Source organism: Plectropomus leopardus, chromosome 2, assembly GCF_008729295.1.
Source record: "Plectropomus leopardus isolate mb chromosome 2, YSFRI_Pleo_2.0, whole genome shotgun sequence".
Taxonomy (NCBI): domain Eukaryota; kingdom Metazoa; phylum Chordata; class Actinopteri; order Perciformes; family Serranidae; genus Plectropomus; species Plectropomus leopardus.
Genome location: NC_056464.1, coordinates 15,385,248 through 15,411,422, shown reverse-complemented (window position 1 = coordinate 15,411,422; position 26,175 = coordinate 15,385,248). Strand labels below are relative to the sequence as shown.

General features: G+C 38.0%; 4 protein-coding genes across 5 annotated transcripts in view; 1 reads left to right on the top strand and 3 right to left on the bottom strand.

Annotated features, from left to right (window-relative positions):
• Positions 1 to 5,001, bottom strand: part of LOC121954787 (ataxin-7) — a 35,453-nt gene extending 30,452 nt beyond the window's left edge. Inside the window, exons 1-3 of one of the 2 annotated variants that reach the window (XM_042502498.1) lie at positions 4,859 to 5,001; positions 2,447 to 2,547; positions 144 to 199 (exon numbers count right to left, since the gene is read on the bottom strand). The gene's annotated coding sequence lies outside the window, so the exon portion shown is untranslated. The remainder of the gene's footprint in view (positions 1 to 143; positions 200 to 2,446; positions 2,548 to 4,858) is intronic. The other variant, XM_042502490.1, reaches the window with a different exon arrangement.
• Positions 5,002 to 7,082: 2,081 nt separating this feature from the next.
• thoc7 (THO complex 7) lies at positions 7,083 to 9,645 on the top strand. The gene is made up of 8 exons (XM_042502478.1): positions 7,083 to 7,119; positions 7,381 to 7,501; positions 7,618 to 7,745; positions 7,923 to 8,009; positions 8,914 to 8,971; positions 9,090 to 9,156; positions 9,248 to 9,317; positions 9,475 to 9,645. The coding sequence occupies exons 1-8, from the start codon at positions 7,101 to 7,103 to the stop codon at positions 9,534 to 9,536; spliced, it is 612 nt and encodes a 203-aa protein (XP_042358412.1). The 5' UTR covers positions 7,083 to 7,100; the 3' UTR covers positions 9,537 to 9,645.
• An 80-nt stretch (positions 9,646 to 9,725) lies between these two features.
• On the bottom strand, positions 9,726 to 15,907 carry LOC121954769 (interferon-induced GTP-binding protein Mx-like). Its single transcript, XM_042502467.1, is given in 14 exon segments — positions 9,726 to 10,597; positions 10,708 to 10,971; positions 11,057 to 11,133; positions 12,235 to 12,393; positions 12,473 to 12,614; positions 12,714 to 12,836; positions 12,921 to 12,999; positions 13,116 to 13,314; positions 13,412 to 13,550; positions 13,757 to 13,833; positions 13,836 to 13,910; positions 14,043 to 14,180; positions 15,607 to 15,712; positions 15,715 to 15,907. Coding segments are annotated over 14 exon segments (1,884 nt in total). The 5' UTR covers positions 15,796 to 15,907; the 3' UTR covers positions 9,726 to 10,372.
• Positions 15,908 to 18,224: 2,317 nt separating this feature from the next.
• Positions 18,225 to 25,292, bottom strand: LOC121954758 (interferon-induced GTP-binding protein Mx-like). The gene is made up of 12 exons (XM_042502456.1): positions 24,991 to 25,292; positions 24,192 to 24,329; positions 23,901 to 24,055; positions 22,170 to 22,308; positions 21,869 to 22,067; positions 21,717 to 21,795; positions 21,288 to 21,410; positions 21,046 to 21,187; positions 20,647 to 20,805; positions 20,460 to 20,536; positions 20,106 to 20,384; positions 18,225 to 19,131 (listed from the first exon to the last, which is right to left on the bottom strand). Exons 1-12 carry the CDS (start codon positions 25,175 to 25,177, stop codon positions 18,859 to 18,861), a joined length of 1,950 nt encoding a protein of 649 aa, XP_042358390.1. The 5' UTR covers positions 25,178 to 25,292; the 3' UTR covers positions 18,225 to 18,858.
• Positions 25,293 to 26,175: the final 883 nt, after the last annotated feature.

The following is a 26,175-nucleotide window of genomic DNA, read 5'->3' as shown; positions in this document are numbered from 1 at the left end:
AATTGTTCCAATTATCGTGCAGCATTACTTTAACAAAATACTAAACTTTCTGTTTTTATGTCATTGTAACTCACAATATTAACAACAATTTTGTAATACTGCATACTGTGGAACCGTGATATTTTATGTGATGGTTAACTTACTCTGAAAATCTCATATTGTTGAAACCCTACTGTAGACACCAACTTCGATGCGAGTCCTCACATACAAGAATACAGAACACATTTACAGATAAGTTGATCTTCATGGATGACGGATCAGTTACTGTTATTGTGACACTAAAACAGAGTCTGACTCAAATTATACAGCTCACACGAAGCACTTCATGAGATCTAGATCAGACTTGGACAGATTCCCTTGTGGCTCCTTTGACAGTTCAGAAGTAAAGACAGATTCATCCACAGTCAAGTTGTTTTTGCTTTCACTTTCAAAAGGGAATGTTTGTGATCTGCTCCAATGATGCATTTATTCAACTGACAAATGTCAACAAGCAAGAAAACAATAAAAGAAGGTTCTTTATGTTGCCTTGCCAGAGACAACATCTAGTGTAAAGACTGCTGATTCTTATGAAGACACAAAGTAATACACTCACTTACTTGCAAGAGGCACAAAGATTTCTAGTCTTCATCTGACGCTGTCTCTCCCGTTTTATATGAATGATGTAGTGGTGGATTCTGTGTAACCATTTATCTTTTCCTTCACAAATCAGAAATTCTGAAGACACTGCTATCTGTCAGTTTGACATCAAAACAAGGCCAGTTTAAGCAGCCGTCTACTCTGTTTTCCTGATATTAAATGAAGGTTATCTGAAAAAAAAAAAAACACACTCCGAACAGTTGAATAGATTCCCACTTGGTATGCACCCTGAAGAGCTATGAGCAATAATGACGTTGGTCCTCTGTTGCTAATTTCAAGTGTAGACTTCAGAAACTTGGGGTTATCTTTGGTCCAACACTAAATATAGAAATACAAATTGTGACGTGTTTCCTGAACATGTTGCCAGTGTCTTACGGGGAAAAAAAAGTTGTGTTTTTCTCCCTTTTGTCTTTATTTATTGCATATATATATGCATACACCTCAGTCAAAAACCAACCTATTGTATGAAAGTGTTCCAAGATATGAACACTCCAGACTCCACTATTAACTTAGAAAATCTATCTGCATATGTTAATACTCTGAGGATGTCGAGTTTTAAGTAGCAGCCCGTCTAATTAAAGTAGTTAAACCACGGGGAAAAAAAGAAAAAGGATTACCAAACATCTCTCATAAGTTCAGGGGTCAGCATATATATATATATATTTATTTATATTTTGTTCAGGCAACCTGTTTGGTCAATAATAATTCCCTGTACTTCCTTAATATTAACATGGATACCCACAATAACACAGTGAGCAGGAAACCTGATGCTAGATGCTGTTGCTGAAGATTGAGGGTGACAGCAAGTGAAAACATAGATCTCGACTTTTGGTGCCTTGTTATTTTCTTTTAGAAAATACTAAAGATAAAATTTGCATGACATTCAGCAAACAGTGTGTCAACACATACACTCTACGGGGATATGAATTGGCTCCTCTAAAAATAATCTATGGTATACACAACTGTGTACTGTGGGGAAATACACAGGTGTATTCCCCCACAGTGACACAAACTATTAATGGCTCATTTACGCTCAATGTTAGACACATATTACCGACATGGATGGAGCCTTCTGTTCGTACTCTTTGTTCAATTCATCCATAGTTATTTGCAGTTTCTAAAAGCTTACAGATACAGATGAAACAGAGCGGTACCAACGGAGATCGTGGGGGCAATGTAGCATAGTTCAAGCTAGATACGACCACAGGAGACAACACAGACATTTAAAAAATCGCGGAGTGGTGCAAATTGATGACATAGTGAGAAGAACCCTTAGTCCACATGTGGCAATGTATTTAATGGCCTCACAGACCATGCACTGTAATCTCACACAAGGTATTTTGCGTCCAGTGTGGAGTCCTAATAAAAATTGAATACTTGTGTCCACCAGAGTAGAAACAGTATTTGTTGCAGGACAGTTGTACCAGATTGTACTGAATGTACAGGGATTTCTATTTTTCAAGTAAGTCAATGTATAATAATGACAGAGTAAGAGAGAGAAGTCTTTTCCTTGAGCACACTCATTTTATCATGACTTTGTGTGTGTAGGAGGGTGTTTTTAAACCACAGTTTCTGATATTCACAGTCAAAAACATGTTTGGGTTCTAAATGTGTTTAAATTAACCAGTAGAGAACGTTAGTAGGTTATCTGTAAAACAATTATCATTAATTGCGATACTGAACTCCTTAAGTGAGCAATAACTGTAAACATCTGAAAGCACTTAATGCGACTACTTCTGATTTTTGTACAGACAAAGAAAACAGTCATTTTGAATAGATTGTAGAGTAATGAGGAGCTCTGAGATCTTACCTTGGCAAAATAAGAAAAAGGGAACTTATTTTTAACTTTATCAGTTGATCCTCATCAGTTTGGGTGTTCGTTGGCCGCCACACACACACTGGAGAGGAAGTCTGGAGACACACACATACACACACACACACACACACACACACACACACACACACACACACACACACACACACACACACACATTGAGAGAAGACAAGTCAATATCTGGTTCTCTGTTTTGTCGTTTTTGACAGTTAATCGGTGAATGTAGAATCACAAGACTATGTCTGGATGGTAAACGCTGTCCGGTCTTGGAGTTCTTCACATCTACAGTATGCACCACTACCAATCCATGAAGCACCATCTCTAACCACGCTCTCCTTCCCCACAGTAATCTCTTTCATACACTGAAGCCATACCTTTTTCTGATTGTTTTTTGTTTTATTTTTTTGTCTTAAGAACTGATGCAAGACGTAGAGGTAGCAAATTACTCCCTTAAACAAAACACAAAACCACAACAACCACTTACTTTAGACATGTTTAAATTTGCATGCATCAAAAGTTGAGTGTTAAAGGTTTTGCTGAAACCCAAGACCAGTTTAAATATGTTCAAATTCTGCCTCATTTCTTAAATTTAAGTTAGGAAATATTTTCGACTTGACAACACAACTTTTGCCATAACCAGGGTGAATTAACTGTTATAATTTGGAAATGTGCTACAAGGAGTCTGAATTTATTTGTACGATAGTGCTATCAGTTAAAGAAAAAAAAAAGTTAACCACCTATAACTTGGTATGCTGTAAGACCAAAGAGAGAATATCGGAGGTCCTGTATAACACTATATCTTGCTTCAGCCAGTGGACTGGTACTCTCTGAGAAGCCCAGGTGAAGGTGATCAAAAACCATACTTATAAAAAAAACTGCTCAGAGGTTTTTGGTTAAAGATCTGATATTCCCTGTATTTCCACTTAAGAGTAATACCGTTCCATAAAGCATGTCTTCAGATTGTTTTGTGGAGGTCCACGTCCCCTTTCACACTGATCAAAGGTCCTGCTCATTTTTTGTAGCTACCCTGAAATTAGGCTACATGATGTGCCCAATAGGTAACCAGCAGACCTATGTCATTTTAACTTGGCAGACAACGACATTACTAATAATATTTATAATGCTACATTTTACTTCCAAATGTACAGTACAGTCAGTACTGTCATCAAACAACACTTTGAGCCAAAACTCATAACTTTAAACCCATGGCCATTCTTTCACTCTGACCATTGTTTATTGTTGACACAAATATGCCACCATTAAAATACTTACAAACTGTACTGCCTATATGAGAGTACATAATAAAGATATTTGATAATTTTACAGCCAGAAGCCAATATTACATAACCTACAGAGGGATTTCGGTATTGTTGTTGAATGGTGGCTGTTCTGAGGTTGTAAAGATGAAAACATTGGCTGGGTTGTGTGATGCATATCCATCCCTTTAATAATAAGAGATAACTGATGTGGAAATCAGTGCCACAATATTAATATGACCTGATATTTTTCCAAACAAAAATTACTATCATTCATAATATATTAAGTATGTGCAACAATCACATAAAGAATCAAGTGACATTTAATGCATGAACTCTGGTTTGTTGTTTATGGCTCCTATCAAACAAAACTTCTTGAGAAATATACTGGAAACAAGTGAATTTGATGGCAGAACTTGTGCAACCAAAACAAGCTGATCATAATAACTTCACTAAATGACTTGACCGAGAGTCAAAACAAGATCATATTGAATTGCCACCAGCCGTTAAGTACGTATTTCTACAAACACTGACTATTGTGACACCAGACTGAACGGACTGTATACACTGTAACATTGTTCTTCCTAACAGTCTGCTACTTTGCAATATAAACACGCCAGGACTGGTAGCTTAGGCTGAATTCAATCGTGGTTTGGGCTCTACAGAGACACCAAATCAAAGGCCATGACTGACAAAAGATACTATGTAATTTATTAAAAAACTAAGCACTTGTCATTGACAACTCGGTGCACAACTTGTTAGCTAGCTGACATTAGCTAGCAGAGGAGCAGTGTTACAGACTAGCGTTGCTCCCACCTCTACTAACGTTACACAGTAACGTACAGTAACATTTTTTCCCCCCAAAAAAACTACAAAAGACAAAGTAAACGTTATTCGTAAATGCTTCGTGATTAAAAAAATGTATATGGGGAGTTAGTTGTGCCGTGAAAACAGGCTCCATCCAGTATGGGTCTGTAACTGGTACAAACGTTACTAGAGAGCAGTGGCGGCTACATTAGCCTGCTAGCTGAAGCCAGCCATGACCAGCGTCAGCGAGGAAGCTGGCAGAGGGCTGACAACACAGCAGAAGTCATTAGCAGTCGTCAGGGATCGACAACAACTTCGCTCTTACCGATGCTCTGGATGCTGTAGGCGTAGACGTGACACCAGGCAGGTGTATATCAACTGGATGCACTGGGCGAAGAGGACAGGAGACGGTAGGAAAGAGCGAGTGCAGTGCTCAGCCTCTGTGGAGGTCTTCACCTGGTGCTTCCATGTCTGTTTACCAGACTGCATTCTGGGAAAGAGACGTCACTGCGCCAGTACGCACGCAACACGCACGCACACTGTGATGAGTTAAAGCAGCTTCTATATCATCTATTATTTTCATTCTTATTCTTATTCTTATTCTTATTCTTATTCTTATTCTTATTCTTATTCTTATTCTTATTCTTATTCTTATTCCTGTTCTTGTTCTTGTTCTTATTCTTATTCCTATTCTCATTCTTATTCTTATTATTAGTTACTTTTCTTTAATTCTTTATGTGTACATTATCTCAGTGCTTTTATTGCGGTTCAATAAATAATGCAAAAAAAAAAAAAACAAAAAAAAAACACCAAGTGGAGGTGCAAAACAAATAAATACATCAGCTTCTCCAACATAAAAGTACACCTACTGCTCTGCCCTATTGGTCTAGATTTGTCAGCATCTTGAATTGAAAAATCATTTAGAAACCTTCACACAAATGTCTCCTTAGCAATAAAATATGCTAAGTGACATTTCTTCCAAAACCATAGGCATTATCATGCAAGCCACTGACTTCGTAGACTTGAGAAAGATATTTGTGTTAACTGTTCGTTTTGTGAAATGTATCTAGAAACAATGCTGCATCTGTCTTGGCAAGATGTACCCTGGTGTATTGTAGATAACAGTGAGTGATTTTTCAGTTTATTGGGAAAGTGTACTGTTTGTTATCTACAATAGCAATAATAACAATAATAATAATAATAATAATTTAAAAAGTGAAGAATCATACAGAATCAATTTCATGATAGTTGTAGCAAAATATATTCTTAATAAATCCAATTTTTGCCATTCTAAGCCTTTACTTTTTGTGTTTCAGAATGAAACTTAACAGTACACCAACTGAAAAATATGGAAGCTGCCAAATACAACTATTTGCGCTCCTTGTTCAATGTATTTGATAAAAGACTAGCCTGGCTCTGGTATTGTTTTGTCTGTATTAACGACTAATTTGTTTGTATCTCTATTGTCAATAAGGATTTGATATATTTTTTTAGAAATTATCAAATTATATTTGGTCTGTTGTTTTCAATAAAGAACAAAGCCATAAAACTTAGAAAATTTGTGATAATCACTGTATTTCAAACAAGGTCAAGGAGGTGTCACTTATAAAATAAATTATATAAGATATCTTAAGAAATGTCACATTGTTGTTGATAATGAATTTGAGCCTTTTGAACAATACAGGGGCACCAAGTTGTAATACAACTGAAATGTCTTTCAAGTTGTGAACCATGCAATAAATCTGGCAATGTAAATAGATAACTATGTTTTCATAGTTTCAAATTTCACTTTCTATGTTCTTTTGACTGTTAAAGAAAAAATAACATTCTGCTTGTACATTCATTGTATACTGTACATTTCTGAAATAAATAAGGGAAATGAGGAAAGAAAAACATTGTTGATAGAGGTAAATCTTCAGGAATACCTCTGATAACAATTATTTTGTAAATATAATGCTAGTAAATGCTCCCATCATGTTTTCAGTGGTACCAATGACACATTTTTAATGTTAAATGCTTATGCTATTTAGTCCTGTTATTGCTAGAGTGACTCATTTTAAAGTTATCACGAATAAAAACCCTTATGCAGATTTTTAATGTAAAAAAAGACAGACAAAGATTTGACTTTGACCCTCCACAATATAACCATTTAAACGACAAACAAACATGATTGTCTTAATTTACCTAAACATGTCATCAGAGTGAGGCCGGGGTTCTCCACATGTCTGAAGTTCCAAATTAATAACAAAATATTTTTTTTTCTTCATAAAAATATAACAGAGAATCATAACATGTTATAAAAGTAACACTTAAGGTATCCTGCAACGTTTGGGTGATTTGTTTTTTTTTTTTTTTTTGTGATCTACTAAAAAGTCTCCGAAATTAGACTGCCTGACTTCATACTACACAATTACACTGAGAAAATGTTCTTGAATAAAGATTTCAAAAAAACTTTAAAATTCAGTCCTGTGGCCAATCAGCGCCGCCCGTTTGTCCTCAGAGGCGGGCCCAGCTATTTGTTCACTTCCTGCTGTTCAAATAAAGTTTTTTTCCGGCTAGATACAGTCATGGGTGCTGTTACAGATGGTAAGTAACGTTAAAATTAATTTATTTTAAGCTCTCTGGTAAAAGGCATGAGTAGAAAATAATGACAAATACCCTAAAGTTTCCCCATGTATCCAGCTTTACTAACAAAACAAACCAAGCTTACACGTTACAGCAGCTTGCTCTCAAAACAGCTAACATACAGTAGCCATGTTTGCTCGTTAGCAGTTAGCTCAGCGGCTCACGGATTTACCGGCTGTATCTGGAAGATTGTTTTAAGTCCAGCTTCTGCCTTGTTTCTAGATGAAGTTATTCGGAAACGTCTTCTTATTGACGGGGACGGAGCGGGAGATGACCGCCGCATCAACGTGCTGCTCAAGAGTTTCACCAAATGGTGCAACTCGCCTGGGACTCCGGAGGAAGGGTGAGTGACCCCCCAGACCCCAGCTCCGGACTCTGTCACCAACATTTTTTTTTTTAAATTAAAAATGCAGTGAAGAGCTTGTTTTGTGTCATAACCCAATTTGTAATCCTGCTCAGGTTTACGCAGCATCAGAGGATGATGGGCACGCTGGCCCAGTGTGAGTTCTCCATGGGGAAGACGTTGATGGTTTATGACATGAATCTGCGAGAGATGGAGAATTATGAGAAAATCTACAGTCATATAGGTAGGAGCTCAAGATTTCACGATCCTGACCAGACTCGTCTGAATGTTCTATTATATTTAAGTGTACTTGCTTTTTATACTCGATGTTTGGTACCTAGAAGAACTGGGCCGCCATAGTCATCACAAAACAATGCATGTTTTTGATGAAATAACCTTATCTGCTTTGTCCACACTGCAGAACAAAACATCACATCTGCACATGAAAAGATAGCAGAATGCAAAAAAGAAATACAGAGGGCAAAGAGAATACGGAAAAATCGCCAAGGTAAGAATATTTTTCAGTGCTCCAGGGTGATTTAGGCAATTATCGACCGGATAAAATTATTTTCTGAGTTGTGTTATAAAGGCTGAGAGAGACCGCAGGCAAAATTGGAGGTGTAGTCCCATCATGTTGAAGTAAAACTAATACATTCAACAGTTAAAAAAGCTCTGAAACAGATAGTAGATCTATAGATTAGTGAATTGGAAAATGGATTATTTATTTAACCTTCATTTAATCAGGAGTAAAAGACTCACTGAGATTAAAACTCTTTTTCAAGAGTGCCCTTGCCTAGACAGGCAGCAAAATAACACTGCTGCAGTGTTTTAAACAAACATATTAAAATAAATAAATAATATAAGAAGAATTAATTGCCAGCTATTCTTAAAATTATTAATAGGGTAATTAAAAATAAAATCTGCTTCCAGCTTCTCCAATGTGAGGATTCGCAGATTTTCTCGTCTTTATTTGATGTAAACTAAATATGTTTGATTTTTTAGATTGTTGGTCAGACTAAAACAAGCAATCTCAAGAAATAAACATGGGTTTCGGGGACCTTTAATTGGTATTTTCACTACTTTCTGACATTTTATTGACTAAAATATTGACAGATTAGTTAGTATTGAAAATCTTAAACTCTTGACATGGGAAAATATATTTCCTTTTGGAGCAAAGTAAAGTTTGTCTCACAGGTTATTACATTTTATTTTGTATTCAACTGCAATCTCAGCTGTAATTCACGACAGACGCTCCCATCACCAGTACTCATAAATGTGCTGCCAGGTGTCTTAGTTTAATGGCGATGGACACCTGGGTGCTAATATCATCTGCCATAAATATTTATGGTTAGCGTGAGCTAGTCTGAATTTTTGCTTGTTTTACATTTTCACATTTTTTCCTTCCTTTTCAGAGTATGATGCTTTAGCTAAGGTTATCCAGCAACACCCAGACCGACATGAAACACTAAAGTGAGTCAGCTTCTCATTTGATTCGTGCAGATATTGAGTCGTTTTGGCTCATGTTAGAGCACTATTGGCTTTTGTGATAACCAAATGAAATGCTTATTGTTGGTTTCATCACTCGCAGGCAGTTGGAGGCGCTTGACAAAGAACTCCAGCAACTGTCTCACATCAAGGAGAACGTAGATGCAAAGGTAAAGCCAAATAAATGCATCACATCTTCTAATGTCTTCAATAATAAGTTACATTGTATTTTAATATTTCTCCTCCTTTTCTCCCACATAGTTGGAGTTAAGGAAGAAGCAGTTCCACGTGCTACTCAGCACCATACAGGAACTACAGCAGACACTTGAGAGTGAGTAAACAAGGACATTTTGGGTGTCATAATTGTGTCATGTTCTTTATCCTCAGTAGCTGTAAATCTGCACATTGTTCAAAAAACAATCTGTAAAGTTTGAAGAAAAAAAAATAGAGCTACCTATACCATGCTAATTATTTTGATCTTTTTTTAGACGATGAGAAATCAGACAATGACGATAACAACCAGGAGAGCCCTGCAGAGAATGGTGAATGACCTTGTGGAGATTATGACCGAAAATATTGAAGTGAACTGCTTTTAAATGCTTTAGTCTTTGTCTAAGAATACGTTTTGTATGTATTTTTCAATAAAGCTGACTTGTCCACATTGGTTTCACTCAGTATTCACCAGAATGGTGGATTTTTAAATTTATGTCTGTCTATATAACTCATAAAAACTGTTTACAGGGTTTTTATGGTGGAAATGAATTGCACTGAAAGTCCCAAAAGTAAGGACAGAACCAGCTTTGTATTTGCATCACTGATGCAGACTCTTCATTGCTGAGGGTGGAAGACCATATTGACACGTAGGAAGACACACTATGTCTATTATAGCTCAGAAAATCTGTTAAGGATTACATTACAACTTATGTTTTACACCATCGACCAGGGATGTTATCCCCTTTTTCCCACAAGGGGGAGCTTAAGTACACAGTTTTATATCGATACTCTATTTTTGTATAGTCATAAGCATTTTTGATGTGAATCTTTTCTGGAGATAAGTTCCCTGATGGGAAATTAACTGTGGATACCTCAGAAACATGGTGTGTGCAAATGAAATGTTTTTTTAATGTGAAAAAAACAGTCATGATGTATTTATCTTTTTTTTTTTGGTATAACAATAGGAGCAGATACTACAGTACATTTAAAACAACCCTTTACGTATCAATATTGACCTGTTCTGACATAGCATAACATCTAAAGCAGATGTGTATATTCTACACTATATATGCATACTATAGATATATGATAGGAAGCCTTTGACCACCACCCTTCTGTTTTTGACAAATAATAGAGGTAAAGTAGACTAAGGCCACTGGGCCTGGACCTGCTCTAGAACTCTGCCAGGTATGTGCGAGCCTTAATGAGGCGATGAAGGCGATTCTGTAAAGCAGCCCTCTGACTGCCAATGTCACAATCTTCCTTCAGCAAGAACTCCAAATTCTCCTTGTCCTGAAGCATCTGCAGCATCTCCCTCTGCAGCTGGACGGCAGACTCCTGCAGCATCTGGTAGCGGATCACCAGCGGGATCTGGTCGGCCAGGCGCTGGCTAGCAATCTGAAGTAGGAAAAAGAAAGAAAAGCTTGACAGACAAGGGACAAAAGAAGGACGTAACCTTCACTGTCATTGCTTTTGTCAATGAATCATCCGTCTAAATTAAAACTTACTTTGTAATATGATTTAATGTGCAACATCAGCTCCATAAGTGTTGCATGATTATCAGCGCAGTACACAATACTCAAATCTTTGTGATGGTTTCTGTGTTTCCGTTTGTCTTCTTCCTCCTCCTCCTCCTCCTCTTTCTTCCTGTCACTCAAACTACAGCTGTAGGTCCTGTCCTGTGTGTAAACAATCAGCTCCATCTTGAACTGGGTTCTCAGCGTGGATTCAGCAATGGACTCTTTCTCTTGCTTAATGGCTTCGATCTTTACCTAGAAAACAAGATTCTGGTTGGTCTGAATACTGCCAAGAAGATTCTGGAATTTAAATTTCAAGAGACTCATATAAGATGGCTACTTTGGCTGCTTTCAGGAGGTTAGGAAATCCAATGAAGCTACTGTGGGCCAGCTGTATGAACGTCTTCCTAACAGCATCTGGAAGAAATGGAAATACAAGATACAGCAGTTTCATCTCCACCCAGCACTTCACTGGTGGTTGCATAGTGAGAAAAAAAGACTTGAGTTATAAAGAGCTAGAATTACCGCCTTGCGCTTGTATTTTTTCCACAAACCACTTAAGTTGCAGTTACAGTTTACATCCATGTCTGTGAAAACATGGATGTTTCACACACATCTTCTCCCCAGTAGCACAGAGAATCTATACAATCAGCACAGTTTCAACATGGACACCCAAATTAGTGTCACAGAGTCAGATTCTGACCAAATCTCTCCCCTTCTGTTCCTGACTTTTGACAATAATTAATGGCCGGAAAAGTGTTTATAAAGAATATCATGATGTCATAGTGAAACTGGCATTTTGGATATTTAATGTCATTACTTCTATATTTTATCCTATTAGACATTTATTTGAAATTTTGTTATCATTAGCGTACAAATTCTTGAGTCGTGTCAGAAATGTTTTATGAGGTCATAGTAACCTCAGCCTTTGACTTTCCACCACCAAGTTCTAATCAGTTCACTCTTAACTCCAAGAGGACATTTGAGCCAAATTTAGGAAACTCCCTCAAGGCCTTCTTAAGATATTGCGTTCATACGACTGAGACTGACACAAGGTCTCAGTGATCTGTAACCTTTGACCACCAAATACTAAACAGTTCATTGTTGACACCAAGTGGATGTTTGTGTCAAATTTGAAGCAATTCCAGCAAGGTATTCATAAGATAATGCATTCATGAGGATGCCATGGATGGGGTCACAGTAACCTTGACCTTTGACCACCAAACTGTATGCTGTTTATCTGGCACGTTTGTACCAAAGTCCCTCAAAGCCCTCTTGAGATAACACATTAACAATAATGTGACATGTGAAAGGTCACAGTAACCTTTGACCACCAAAATCTAATCTGTTCATCTTTAAGTCCAAGTGGACGTTCTTGACAAATCTGAAGCAATTCCCTAAGGCTGTTCTAAGGATATCCCCTCTGCCCGACAACCCGAACGGCCACGGCTATCACCAGTGCGGAGGCATAAAAACATATTACCAGGTAAATCTGTTATACATTTATATACTGAATACCTCCTATTTCCTTGAGTCGCTTGACAGCGGGCTCTTCCAGCTGTTTGATCTGCTCCTTGACCATGACCTCAAAGGTCTTGTAGTTGATGAAGCCCGGCAGTTCTCTTCCACGGTACCTGTCTTCGTATTCCGCCACCTCTTTCTCAATGCTCTTGCTGACTGCAACACACAAACATTATGTGAGTTGTCCTGTTAATGGATAGCTCCAGATCAGACCAGATCAAAATCATACACTCACACTTTTCTCCTGAGCGGTCCAAGTGGACGTTCCACTTCCCAAACTCTTTTCTGAGGGTAGAAAAGACATTGAGCTTGTCTCCACACTTCAGTTCCTCTCCTGTAGTCAGACTGATGGCATCCTGAGTGAAAGCCGTCACTTTCTGCAACAGACGTGAGACAGGAGAGACAGTTGTTCACAGGTGTTTTATGTTTATTTAACAACTAATAACAATTATGTATGGTGATGAGCATTTAACTACATCAATGAGGAAGACGAGTTTCTCCGCTGCATCAGCTGGGGGTCCATTGCCATATTTCTCCAGCTCTGCTTGAGTGTGTGCTAGCTTCTCCTCTATCTGCTCTTCCAGCCGAGGCAGAGATCTCTGTAAATCACACAGAAATCAGAACTTTAACAACAAGAGTAAGCAAAGAGACATAACTGTTAATTTGATGGAGTCAGAAATCACCTCAATGTGATGCACCAGCTCGAGTGTGAGTTTCTCAGCCAGTTTGGGAACAGTAGCTTGTCCATCATTGTAGAGAGTGCTACAGCAAAAATAAAGCTACTTAGCACGCGTTATATTGCATGTAAAATGCAAATCAAAGCATTAATATTTAACCATGAAAAAGTTTGTTAAATTACCCAAAAAGAATAAACGTACTGGAAATATGTATGATCTCTGAAGAAGGCTTTCTCTCTCTCTATTGCTTCAGTAAGAGAGACTTTCTCTGTGATCTCCTTCTGACCCCTGCACCTGACGATCATGTAGCCCTTCTTCAGGTGGATGACCTCATTATGGACAATTTCAACTACAGTCTCTTCGGTGCCTTTGTCCACCAGGTCAGGCTTAGTCAAGATACCTGAGAGAGAGAGAGAGTCCAACTTACTGTACTGTATATTAAAGTTTTGAATCATAAAAGAGTCTGGCGGCCTTTCTTAAAAATCTAAAGTATTTACCCAGAGTCCTCTCTCCATCAGGGTCCACCTCCTGTGCCATCTTCAAAGCCTCTGTGGTTGCAATGTCCACGTTGCACGGAACAACCACCAAACTGATGGTTTCTTGTCTTGTGATGAACTTCTGGATCAGTCTCTTTATCTGAAAGAATAAATTCATCATCAACCCCAAGTTATAAGTTGTACAAGTACCAAATAATTATCATGCTTAAGTGTATAATGAGTGAAAATTACAGGACTAAAGGTCTACAGCTTCGCTGTAAACCCCAGATCTTACTGTCAATACTGCTCCTTTGAACAACTGTCAGCACTGTTGACAGTGTGTTTTGGAGACACTTAATTAGCATACTGGTCTCCAATGTTCTCAGGTTGTCCCTTTACGGCCACCCTGGCGATGCCAGGCAGGTCAATAAGAGTGAGTCTGGAACATCAGGAGAGGCGATCTCCAGACTGATGAGGTCATCACTGATCCCCACTCCGACCCCGGCCATTTCATCCTGAGCTGGAAAGAGAGGACAGAATGTTTGATAAGTATAGGATTAAGGCGCTAATGTGAAACTTAAAATCTTTCAGTAAATCCATCAAAGGCCAACTGGCCTTTGTTCGTGACATTTAAGAGTGCTGTATACTGTACCTTCTCTAATCTTTTTCTCCACATCTGCAGGATCTTCTATCTCTTCCGCATGGTCATGGTAGCTTATCTTCCCAAACCACTCCTCTCCTTCTCTCTTTCTCTTCATCTTCAATTCGAGAGGACATCTTGTCACAATTCCTGAATTAATGAAATGAAAAAGTGAAATCCAGTGTGCTTGGTGACAAATTAAAAGCAGTAGTCTATCTTAAAAAAACATCTTTATAAAAGTGGAATCAATATTACTATTTAAAACATGTTCAAGACATACATATGTTAGAAAAGTCCCCCGATGTCAACATTTTCTTGGCAAAATTCATGACCGAAATGTAAACAGGGACATTTCTGTACTTTGGTACTACATGCACACGTGATAAAAACTATACCCACTAAACTACAGCATTTTAACATTGTAAGCCATTGTGAGCATGTTAGAAATGATTGAAGACAAAAAAGTAAGCCATTTCCCCCATCTGTTGCATCTACACTGCAAAGATGCAAAAGCAGAAGTCACAGAGTTCTTGGACTGCGATTGTTGAGGCAGGCAGATGCAGCTAGGTACAGGCTATGAGGGCTTCTCACCCCGCCAAAAAATGTGGCAATTGCAAATGGGTAAAACACTTATAGATGTGGTTGGTTGACATTTCTTACCATTTTGTTATTTTCACGCATACAGAGCCCTAAACTTAAAATTCACTATGGTTTTTTTTTTTTTTTTTTTTTTTTTTTTTTTTTAAGTTTTGGGCATTTTTTTTGTCTTTATTAGACAGCACCAGCTGTGATGTTGCAGTTAACGTAAACCATTGAAGCACCCTGCCCTCTTTTATTTAATTACAGAAAGAAATGTATATGAATGAAATAATGGATAAACTGCTTGTTACTGTTACTACACTGTATAGATAAGCTGACTGTATACACATGGAGGTGAATGTCATAGATATCCGTAGGCCCTTCACATTTCTTTTTCTTGTGGCATAGTTGCTGACTGCATTCTTTCTTGCAGCCTTAGTTGGCATGGTAGCCTCATTTACCTCATTTACTAAAATCGGGTAAATCAGGTTTGAGATTTCTATCTCCCAGTTGATCGGAGTCATGTTCACAGTAATGAAATGTTACTTTACAAAAACAGATATTTATTTTTTCAGAAACAAAGTCCCAATTACATGTTTACTGGATCTTCTTTGTACCAAAGAAATATATAGATCAGTCAATGCTGTTGGAAGCATCAAAATGAAGCTGAACATTATGGAGCATCTAGCAGAATAACACCTTTTCTCAGCTATTGGATTGGAGGAGACCAAAACTGGACTAAAAGGAATATAGCACTAATTACTGGCTGGACAGAAAAACATTAAAATGTCGCTCCATGTCTGATGAATGTAGGAAGCACGCTTTTCAAAGGCAAGGTTATACAGCAATAGATAATGTTTGAGTTTTACAGCTCATTGTGATTTCTACACCAAATGGTCAAAAATCAATAACTGCAACTTTAAATATTGTCTGGCAGTGATGGATAGATGGACAGGCACAGACATCTAGATAGATCAATAGTGTGACTATGACCTACCACTTCCTCTTGGCAGAGCCACCCCTGACAGCGCCTCCAACACGGAGCTCTTCCCCGAGCTTTGGTCTCCAATCACGGCGATAGCAGGCAGCGCCAAGTCCTTCTCTCTACACCCAGAGAGCGAAGAGAGTCGATGAGGTCAATGCAGGGACGCACCTTCTCCTCATACTGTTGGTTCAGAGTGTTCATGATGTCTACTTCCTGTCTCCTGGAAAGTAAATATGTTTAAAAGATTATAAAACAGCAAGAGGGGAGTCTTGTTCACTGCTTTTGTCCGTGTCGAGCCCTTGACAGCACTGCTCTGAGATGGAAACCACACATAAATTCAGAGGTAAAGGAAACGAAAAGTTAAGTTAGGTTTCGTTTCTTGACGAGGGAAACGAAACCTAATTTAACTTTCAGTTAATAGCTTTTGGCCGAGCCAGTACTAATTGTCATGCAGCCGTGCTCTGGGTTTGTCCAGATACTCCGATACTATTAACACATTACCGATCCATGTTTGGTAAAAATAAGTAAATTAACTAATAAATAAAATAAAATTTCATAAAAGGTTGGTTTTTAGCCTGTTAACCCTTTGAAACCTGGAGCGACATCACTTTTCTTGTGCTCCTTTCATGTTGTGCATGCTTTTAGACTTCTTATGTAATAGTTATGGGAAAATTAAGTGTATAATTATCATAATGACAGATTTATAATGAATTTTTTAAGCACATTTTCAGGTGAGATCCTGTTTGTGTTCTTTAAAACTCTATTGCTTTTTTTTTAAATAAAAAAACAGGTAATTTTCTTGTATGCTTTACTCGTTTCTTGCAAATATTTGGGTCATTTTATCTTTTGCTGCTCGTAGCCTTTTTTCACGTTTTTGAAAGAAATCGAGCTTATTTATTCAGGTTTCAAAGGGTTAAATGCTTGAAGTGCTCAAAATGTTTAAACATTTTTTTAAACTGTAAAAATATTTTAAAATAAAATTGTATCATTATTTCTATTTGCATTATAACTACATTTACTATTAACCTGTATGCTTTTCCATCTTTGTCACCAAATTCAATTTCTATATTTTATTTCCTCAAATAAAATTCATTTTTAGATAATGTCCTAGCCCTCAGTGAGTCTAAAATTGGGTTTAAGGTTACTGATATGTGGTATTACCTATTTCCTAGTTTTACCACATGCATCTGTTATTGTGTGAAAAATTATCTGTTTCATCTGACTCACTCTTTTGCTCTGTTAACATGATTTCCTTAGAACAGAAGAGCTGTCATTTAGAAAGTGCCTTTAGTGACATGGTTTTGTATGTATTTCCTGGGGTGGTGCAGTAAAAAAATCATACCCCCTCTGTCTCCTTTCTATAATATTCCCAGGTCACAATCTATTGTTATTGCTGTTGTTTTATAAAGTCTAATATGATCCCACCATACCCTTCTCTCTCTCTCTCTCTCTCTCTCTCTGCCACATTCTCATGAAATCACATCTTGTCATTTTTCTTATTTAGGCCAAATTTCAATCGTCCAACCAGGGCTGGATAAACCTACCTAGAGTGCCCTGGGGCAAAATGAGTAGTGGGCCCCTACTGATTATTTTAAACAAAAAATAAAGATATGGCTGAGAATAACGATTCAACAATTATTCTAACATCATAAACAAATGCTTTCTATGTGAAAACCTTCTGTTGAGTATCAGCCACAATACATTCGAGTGAGACCAAAACAGTTGTGTCAGGCCGAGTGCACCAAAAGAGCACCTGCGCAGCACCATCCCTTCATTTCTAGCAGTGTCTGCTGTAACTGTAACCCACTGCAGCTCCAGTTACATTGCACACGTCATACCCCATGGGGTAAAAGACTGTATCAGAGCCTTTACTAAATAGCCTTGATGTCTCCTAAAAGGCATCCTGAATACATTTGATGTGAAATACATGGGGCTTATATGATGTCTTTTGTTTTTTTTTAAGTTTACGAGTTCTGGCCAGATTCAGGGAAACCAACAAAGGCGGTGCAGAAACCTTAGCTCTTTCTGTTAATAACTTCCGGCCTCAGCAGCAGAAGTTTGAAGCGTTGACTGACATGATTTAGGTTTTCGTCTTTGTTAGAATTTTGGTCCAGCAGACCTGTTTTAATGGCAAGTTAGGTTTCAATTTGCATGTTGGCTTAGGTTACAGAAGAGAGCCCATTTCCTCTGACTCATCCTGTGTTGATCTGGGTGTGTGTTATCTTTCTTGTGTTAGTTTTGGTCTTCTGCTGGTAGATTTGTTAGGTGTTGATTTGTCTGGAAGTCATATTGTTTCTAAATAAAATGAATGCTTTTTCATGATACTTCTTGACTCTTTTGGTTATGTACAATCTCTTTGTAAAGAGTTTTTCTTGGAGTTGTAACACTCCACATAGATGAGGCTAAATTCTACAAATGTAGAATAACACACACACACACACACACACACACACACACACACACACACATATAATATATATATATATATAATGTAACTATAATGATACATTTTAACATAAGCAACATATAGGAAAATTAGGTTGAGGTCTATAATGAGGTAAATTTAGTATTTTATGCATTATCAAAGCAGTTCGTATTTGTATCATTGGCAGTGCAAGAGAAGCTGACAGTATGTTTTCAGTTTTATTTCAGAATATAGGTTTGGTAAACACAGTTCTGGACTAACATGTTATTTTGCCCAACAGGCTTACAGTTTACATCATTAGAACTTAATTAATTAACTAGTTTAACCCTATTAGCTTACTTAGCTAAGTGTTTCTTTCACAACGAACACATTGCAAGTAATAATATAATTTTTTTGGCTCTCCTTTGGCTCTTAACTAACAAAATAATGCTTGTAACACTTCTGTGCTGTTAAATCGTGTTAAAGTTCTTGTGGTAAAAGTGCTAATATGTCTGCTCAAAACAACCAAAAACAAAACTACTACTCGAAAAACAACAAAAAAACAATTACAAGAACAAATAAGCTTATTATTCTTGTCCTGATTTCAACCTTATACGCTGTAGCCTATATGTGGTATGTCATTCAGAAATAAGAACATTGAATGGAATAAGTGAGAATATAAGTGAAAAAAATGTGAGGAATTATTTATGAAACATGAGCAGAATAAATGAAATAGATACAAATATGGATATAATAACAAGGTCTATTCTTTATATTTTACTGTACTGCAAAAGAAATAAAATGTAAGAATGTGATAATTCAGTAACTTACGTTAAAACCAGATGATTACTCATCTGGTTTTAACGTGTGCACTGTGATTGTGTTGTGTTGAAGTTGTATATGTTCATACTGAAGTTAGTCAACAGCATGCGTGCCTTTGACAGGCGTTTGAGACGACTCTGAAGTTGGAGTCTTTTCATTGTTATGCCAGAGTCCTCTTGAAGCAGCGACTCTGTTTTCTCTTTGTCCTGAAGCACCTGCAGCATCTCCCTCTGCAGCTGGATGGCAGACTCCTGCAACACCTGGTAGCGGATCACCAGAGGGATCTGATCAGCCAGACGCTGGCCAGCAATCTGCGGTTTGATGATGAGAAAGAGCTGTATCACAAAGCTACTATATGTATCTGATTGTTTCACAAAAATATCTGTACTCGGATGATATCATCAGTGGACATACTGGAAGTTGTTAGGAATTATCTACATTTTCTGCATTTAATAGTTTCCTTCTGCCACTTGTACTCATACATACATATATCAATGTTTAGCTGCCAACAAACTAATAGTTTAAACATGTACCTGCCTTAAGGCAAGGCAAGTTTAAGCAAGAGTGCTTTATATTAAAACAGTAAAAGGAACACTGCATAAAAATAACATGAAAGTGAACATAAAAGTCTAGTTGTTGTTGTTGTTAAGTCTTGCATGTTTTTAAAAATATAGAATTTGGGCGTATAAAATACCTTCCTTGAAATCCCAGCCACAGTATGTGTGGCATAGTAAGTGAATATAGTGTCAGCCCATTTTGTTTTAATCCAGAAACACTTAGCAGACTGGCCCTGATGACCTACGGGGTCTAGAGGGTTCATAGTGTGGATGCTAGAGGCTTAAAATACAGCTTTTGAAGGCACAATCCTTGCTGGAAAAGCAGCAATGTCTCTGTAAAAACTGTTTTCATGCCACCATTTCAACAGGAACTGCTGAGATGTCTCAGTAAAGAACAACTGTTTTTTGTGGCACTATCTCTGCTGGAAAAAATGACAGTGACAATGCAGGAATGACTTGCTAAAACACATGAGGTTTGTTGGTCCTGTACAGTGGTGCAGCTTTGCAGGCATCTCACCTAAGTGTGACACCATCCACCATCCCCTCCGCCTCCAAACGACAAAGTCAACTCATTCACATGTAATCAGAACTGGGCAACTTTAGAAATGTTGATATGATTTGTATGAAATGTGTAAATGTGACATTTTGGGGGTTTGCAGAAATGTACAATGCTGACATTTTCTTCTGGCAACTGTAAATAAAATGTACAGTGTGTGATTTACACTTACCTGGTAGTAGGATTTAAGGTGTTTAATCATCTCTTTCAGAGTGGCCCCGCTGTTTTTATTGCTCACAGTGCTGCTGGTGCTTTTAATCGATTGTCCAAAACCAAAGCCAGAGACAGGCACAGGCACAGCCACAGACTGTTCATCTTCCCTCTTCCGCTTCTCTAACTTTTTGCTGTATGTGCTGTCCTGAGTGTAAACAATCAGCTCCATCTTAAACTGCGTCCTCAGCATGGACTCTGCTGCAGTCTCCTTGTCCTTCGTGATTGTTTCAATCTTCATCTAAAGGACATAAAAAATGCTTGTAAATTGTACAGTTATATGTATACAGTTGCAGTGGGAAATGAAAAATGATACCTTAGCTGTTTGGATGAGGCAAGGAAATCCAACAAGGCTGCTCTGTGCCAACTCAAACAGCTGTTTCTTTACAATTTCTTGAAAAAAAAAAAGAAATTACAAATCAGACAATACAGGATATAACAAAAAGGGGTCTCAGGGTCTTACATACTCAGAAGGCCTGCAATTATAATAGAGCAAGACATGCCTGCCACTTCCTTGAGTTTCTGGATCGCAGGCTCTTCCAGCTGTTTGATCTGCTCCTTGATCATGACCTCAAAGGTCTTGTAGTTGATGAACCCTGGCAATTCTCGTCCACGGTACTTTTTTTCATACTGAGCCACCTCGTTCTCAATATTCCAGCTAACTGCCATAGTAATGTATTTTTGGAAGACAAAATAGACATAAAGAAGGTTGGCAGTTAGTTTGTACAATAGTCTGGTGCAAAACTTGCATTTTTCACAGAAAGAATGACGATGGCTTTGAAAAACACAACAATATTTCACCATCCCACTCAATAGTTTTCATTAGTTTACAGTTTTGTAGTATGGTAACCACAGCAAAGATATCAAAAGTGATCAAATGAATAACTTGCCAGTGGACTTACATGTTAATCCAGAGCGCTCTACGATTTCTTTCCATGCCGCAAACTCTTTTCTGAGAACAGAGAAGATATTGAGCCTGTCTCCAAATCGGAGTTCCTCCCCTGTGGTGAGGCTGATAGCATTCTGAGTAAACGCTGTCACTCTCTAAAATATAGGGGGTTCAGACGAAAGGAGAGGGCAAATTAGTCTTTCTTTTCAAATCAAGGAGGTCCAGTGTTCTGTAAGCATCAGCAAATAAACTCACATCAATGAGGAAAACGAGTCTCTCTGCTGCGTCAGGTGGGGGTCCGCTGCCGTATCTGTCCAGCTCCTGCTGAGTCTGTGTTAGTTTCTTCTCTATCTGCTTTTCCAGTTTAGGCAGAGATCGCTACAAATCACACATGGGTCAAAACTTTACAAACTAAAGTAAGCAAAGTAATCTGTGGAGAATCATTAAAGGTAAATAATGCAGGAATTTTTGAACGCTCTTTGTAAACAGTATAGCCGGTGAAAGTGAAACTGAAAGCCAACCTCATATTCACTCTCACTTTAGAACAAGCTTTGTCAGCTTGCCATTTCACCTTGTTGTTTTTTTTTGTTTTTTTTAGTGCTGTGTCTGCAGTTTTAGTAGCTTCTTCTTGCATGCGACCAACCCGCACTGCTGTGCCCAGGGGAAGTGCTTAGAAGTATTTACCTGAATGTGAAGCACCAGTTCAAGGGTGAGTTTTTCTGCCAGTTTAGGAACAGTGGCAAAGCCTTCATCATCAAGAAACCTACAGCAAAAATTAAACCTTACTCAAACTGCAAATCACTGTTTACAACATCAGCTAAAAAGAATGAACTTACTGGAAATACGCATGATCTCTGAAGAAGGCTTTCTCTTTCTCTATTGCTTCAGTAAGAGAAACGTTGTCTGTGATCTCCTTCTGACCCCTGCACCTGACGATCATGTAGCCCTTCTTCAGGGGGATGACCTCATTATGGACAACTTTAATCACCGTGTCTTCGGTGCCTTTGTCCACCAGGTCAGGCTTAGTCAAGATACCTGAGAGAGAGAGAGGGAGTCATCTTAAAATTAACACTGTACATTCAAATTTTAAATTATAAAAGAGTCTGGCGGCCTTTCTTAAAAATCAAAAGTATTTACCCAGAGTCCTCTCTCCATCAGGGTCCACCTCCCGTGCCATCTTCAAAGCCTCTGTGGTTGCAATGTCCACGTTGCATGGAACAACCACCAAACTGATGGTTTCTTGTTTTTTGATGAACTTCTGGATTAGATCCTTTATCTGAAAGAATAAATTCATCATCAACCCCAAGTTATAAGTTGTACAAGTACCAAATAATTATCATGCTTAAGTGTATAATGAGTGAAAATTACAGGACTAAAGGTCTACAGCTTCGCTGTAAACCCCAGATCTTACTGTCAATACTGCTCCTTTGAACAACTGTCAGCACTGTTGACAGTGTGTTTTGGAGACACTTAATTAGCATACCTGGTCTCCAATGTTCTCAGGTTGTCCCTTTACGGCCACCCTGGCGATGCCAGGCAGGTCAATAAGCGTGAGGTCTGGAACATCAGGAGAGGCGATCTCCAGACTGATGAGGTCATCACTGATCCCAATTCATAATGTGAAGCGATAAATACAAACTTATCGACTGTAAAACCATCAAAGCACTGTTCTTTTTTGGACTGGTATTATTGTAAATAATGAACAAATACATTATAACAAGACTAACTAGAAATACCATCACACAGTTGCATGCCTCAGAACACCAGTCAAGTTGAACTTAGAGGCAATAATAAACTCTTATTCTTTGTGTTTAATTACTTGGGTTTTATTAATATAATTTATTATAATTACTGTGATTTTTTTAAAAAGATTGTTGTTGTTGTTATTATGATTATTATTTTCTCTTTATGCTGGTTTGCACTGGGATCAGGGGGCTGTTGGAATGGGTTGGAATTCCATATTTGTTAAATGAAAAACTGAAAAACATGTTATTTGACCTCGACCTTGTTATAAATAAAACTCAAAAAAAGCTTTATAAAAACTGTATTCTTATCTGCTCAGACATAACTGCAAATGTTGTTTTGACGAGTGATTACAGGTAACCCTACATGTTTAATTGATTGTTTTTAGAGGAAGCCATGTTCATGACCTGTACAGTATTTTCCCACTGTGTGAGAGCAGGTTATGAATGTTATTTTAGTCAGTCATCTGTTAAAACACACTTTTGGAAAATACAAACAAGCATGTAAGCTAAGCAGCCAAACATGGTTATGCTAGAATGAAATATAATCCTGATAATGCAGTTTCCTTGCTTCTTTATTTCCACGTCTGCAGTATTGATTATCAGCAGGGGAGGATGATGATTATTTTGCCTGAAGGTTGCAGCTTTAGCATCAATCTTTATATCATGGATTACATCATTGATGTAGCCATCAACTGAATTTTAAGAACCTTTAACAGGGTGCTCACGTTATAATGAATCAAATATAAACTTTTTTTAAGTCAGCCAGAGACAACACACATTTGGTTTAATTCAGTAGTTCTAGGTAGATGTAGCAAAATCAGCACTTGAGAAAAAGTCAGGGCCTCAACATAATCATGAAGTCTGTGATTCATCATTTGAGCTGCATTTATATCCACATTTAATTTCAAAAGAAGCAAGTCATCTGTTTCCGGGGCATGAATTGATGATATGTGGTAAAAATGCGACCTGTTATATGCACTAGAGCTCTCGAGGAATCACCAAAATTATTAAGATTCATCCTTTCGGGACTGTGACTCTTGTACGAACTTTTTTTTACAATTCATAAAACTACTGTCACAATATTTCACTCTGGACCAAAGTACTGAGTGCTGAAATAGCATACCAAGTCGCCAATGTTCTCAGGTTGATCCTTGACAGCCACCCTGGCAATGCCGGGCAGGTCGATGAGCGTCAGGTCTGGCACATCAGGGGAGGCGATCTCCAGACTGATGAGGTCACTACTGATCCCCGACCCCTTCCCGGCCATTTTATTCTGAGCTGGAGAGAGAGGACAGGATGTATGATGAGTACAGTGCATGTAAGTGCTGATCACTGAAAAGCAAATAAAACTTCATTTAACCTCCTCCAATAGTCTGCTTATGTTAATGACATTAAAGAGTGCTGTACACTGTACCGTCTCTAATCTTTCTCTCCACTTTAGCAGGATCTTCTATCTCTTCCTCATAGTTGTGGTAGCTTATCTTCCCATACCACTTCTCTCCTTCTTTCTTTCTCTTCATCTTCAGTTCCAGAGGGCATCTTGTCACAATGCCTGAATTACAAAATAATGGAAAAACAGAGGAATAGTAAGATCCAATTTACTTGGTGGAATAATATCAAGCAGAAGACACCTCAGATATCATAGAAATCATTTTAAATAAAAAGTTGGGTCTCATACAGCTGAAAAATGTCTCAGCACACCTTAAAGTTCAACAGTTCAGTACAATTTTTTTAATGAAAGTTAGAAAAGCCTCTACCACACAGTCCTACTAGTATATTCATTACATTTATGTCTTTATGATGCTCATATCAATGTCGCATATGATGTCTGTAATTCTATACTGTGTGTGAATGTACCTGCTCACATTATATAGTCAGTTAAGTAGATTAATGATTGAGCCTTTGAATAAATATACCGTGTATTACTGCAACTCCAAACACTAGATGATGTATTATTGTTTTTATTTATTCTTTATTTTTTTTGGTGGAGTTGCTCTTGGAACAACTGATGTGACACTAGTCTGTCTAGTCTTTTAACATTTTCACATGACCTGTTAGCTCAGGTATTCCATCATAACCACTATGCTCAAATGTGATAAATACCTGTTTTGCCCTCTTTTGCTTTTTAGATTTAATTAAACAATTTATGACGATGTCTTGTTTTGTTGTTTTTAGCTTTTTGGTCAAAAACAAATTGTGTTGTAATGACCTACCACTTCCTCTTGGCAGAGCCACCCCTGACAGCGCCTCCAACACGGAGCTCTTCCCCGAGCTTTGGTCTCCAATCACGGCGATAGCAGGCAGCGCCAAGTCCTTCTCTACACCCAGAGAGCGAAGAGAGTCGATGAGGTCAATGCAGGGACGCACCTTCTCCTCATACTGTTGGTTCAGAGAGTTCATGATATTTACTTCGTGTCTCCTGGAAATTAACTAACTTAAAGAGAAAAGACCTGCTCAAGTGTTTTTGTCTGTGTCGAGCCTTACATAGCAGCTGCCCCGTGACGGACAGCGCGCAAATCAGGGATTCAGAGGTAAAAGGAAATGAGTTAGGTTTCGTTTCCACGAAGAAGTAAACGAAACATAACACAACTTCCAATTAATTGCTTTAGGCCTGGTATGTGTTTTGGCCAGAATTCAAGTCCAAATATAAAATAAAAAAACATAAATACACACATATATACTGTATATATAAAAACGGCTGAGGTGCACCGTATGGACAGCAGGGAGAGGCACAGTCACACTGGCAGAGCAGTCTTTCCTACAAGAGGAGTCCGAATAGCAAGAGGAATAACACTGTGGTTTATGGGCCCCATTCCCCAACAGTATGGTAAAGCCAGAGCTAGCCTCACTACTGAGAGGCGCTTGTCAACAGTGCCAGCATAGACCAATGCATACTGGGAAAACAGGGCAGGGTTAAATCACCAGAGTCATTAGGATTCATCCTTTCAGGACCATGACTCTTCTACCAGCTTCTTTTACAGTTCACATTACTGTCAAGATATTTTACTCTGGACCAGAGTAGTACTGAAATAGCATACAAAGTATTTCATGTTCTCAGGTTGACTTTGTGATTACTTCATGCCTTTCATATTTAAGTCCACTGCACAAAGGCTGCTTTTTATAAGCTCACTGTGCTGGTTGCAAATAGCACAGCAGCAGTGCAACCTGAAAGACAGGATAGGTCTATGGGTATTCAAGAACTTCACTTGGGTTTAATTTCCCTGTCTTTCATTTCTCTCGCTACGCTTAGAGGTGTTGTCTATGTAAACCAATACATATATAAACCAGTTCCTCGCGTGACAAATGTTGGGTCACAGGTTTCTCATTGTTTAACAAACCAACATCAAGTCAGTAAGTCATCTGAAATTACTAATGTTGATGACTTTTTATTATTAAGA

Coding starts and splice junctions, on each gene's coding strand:
- thoc7 (XM_042502478.1), top strand. Junction 7,502..7,617: donor CCTGGGACTCCGGAGGAAGG/GTGAGTGACCCC, acceptor AATCCTGCTCAG/GTTTACGCAGCATCAGAGGA. Junction 9,318..9,474: donor ACTACAGCAGACACTTGAGA/GTGAGTAAACAA, acceptor ATCTTTTTTTAG/ACGATGAGAAATCAGACAAT.
- LOC121954758 (XM_042502456.1), bottom strand. CDS start 25,177: ATGAACTCTCTGAACCAACAGTATGAGGAGAAGGTGCGTCCCTGCATT. Junction 24,330..24,990: donor GGCTCTGCCAAGAGGAAGTG/GTAGGTCATTAC, acceptor TTTGTAATTCAG/GCATTGTGACAAGATGCCCT. Junction 22,068..22,169: donor TGATGGAGAGAGGACTCTGG/GTAAATACTTTT, acceptor TCTCTCTCTCAG/GTATCTTGACTAAGCCTGAC.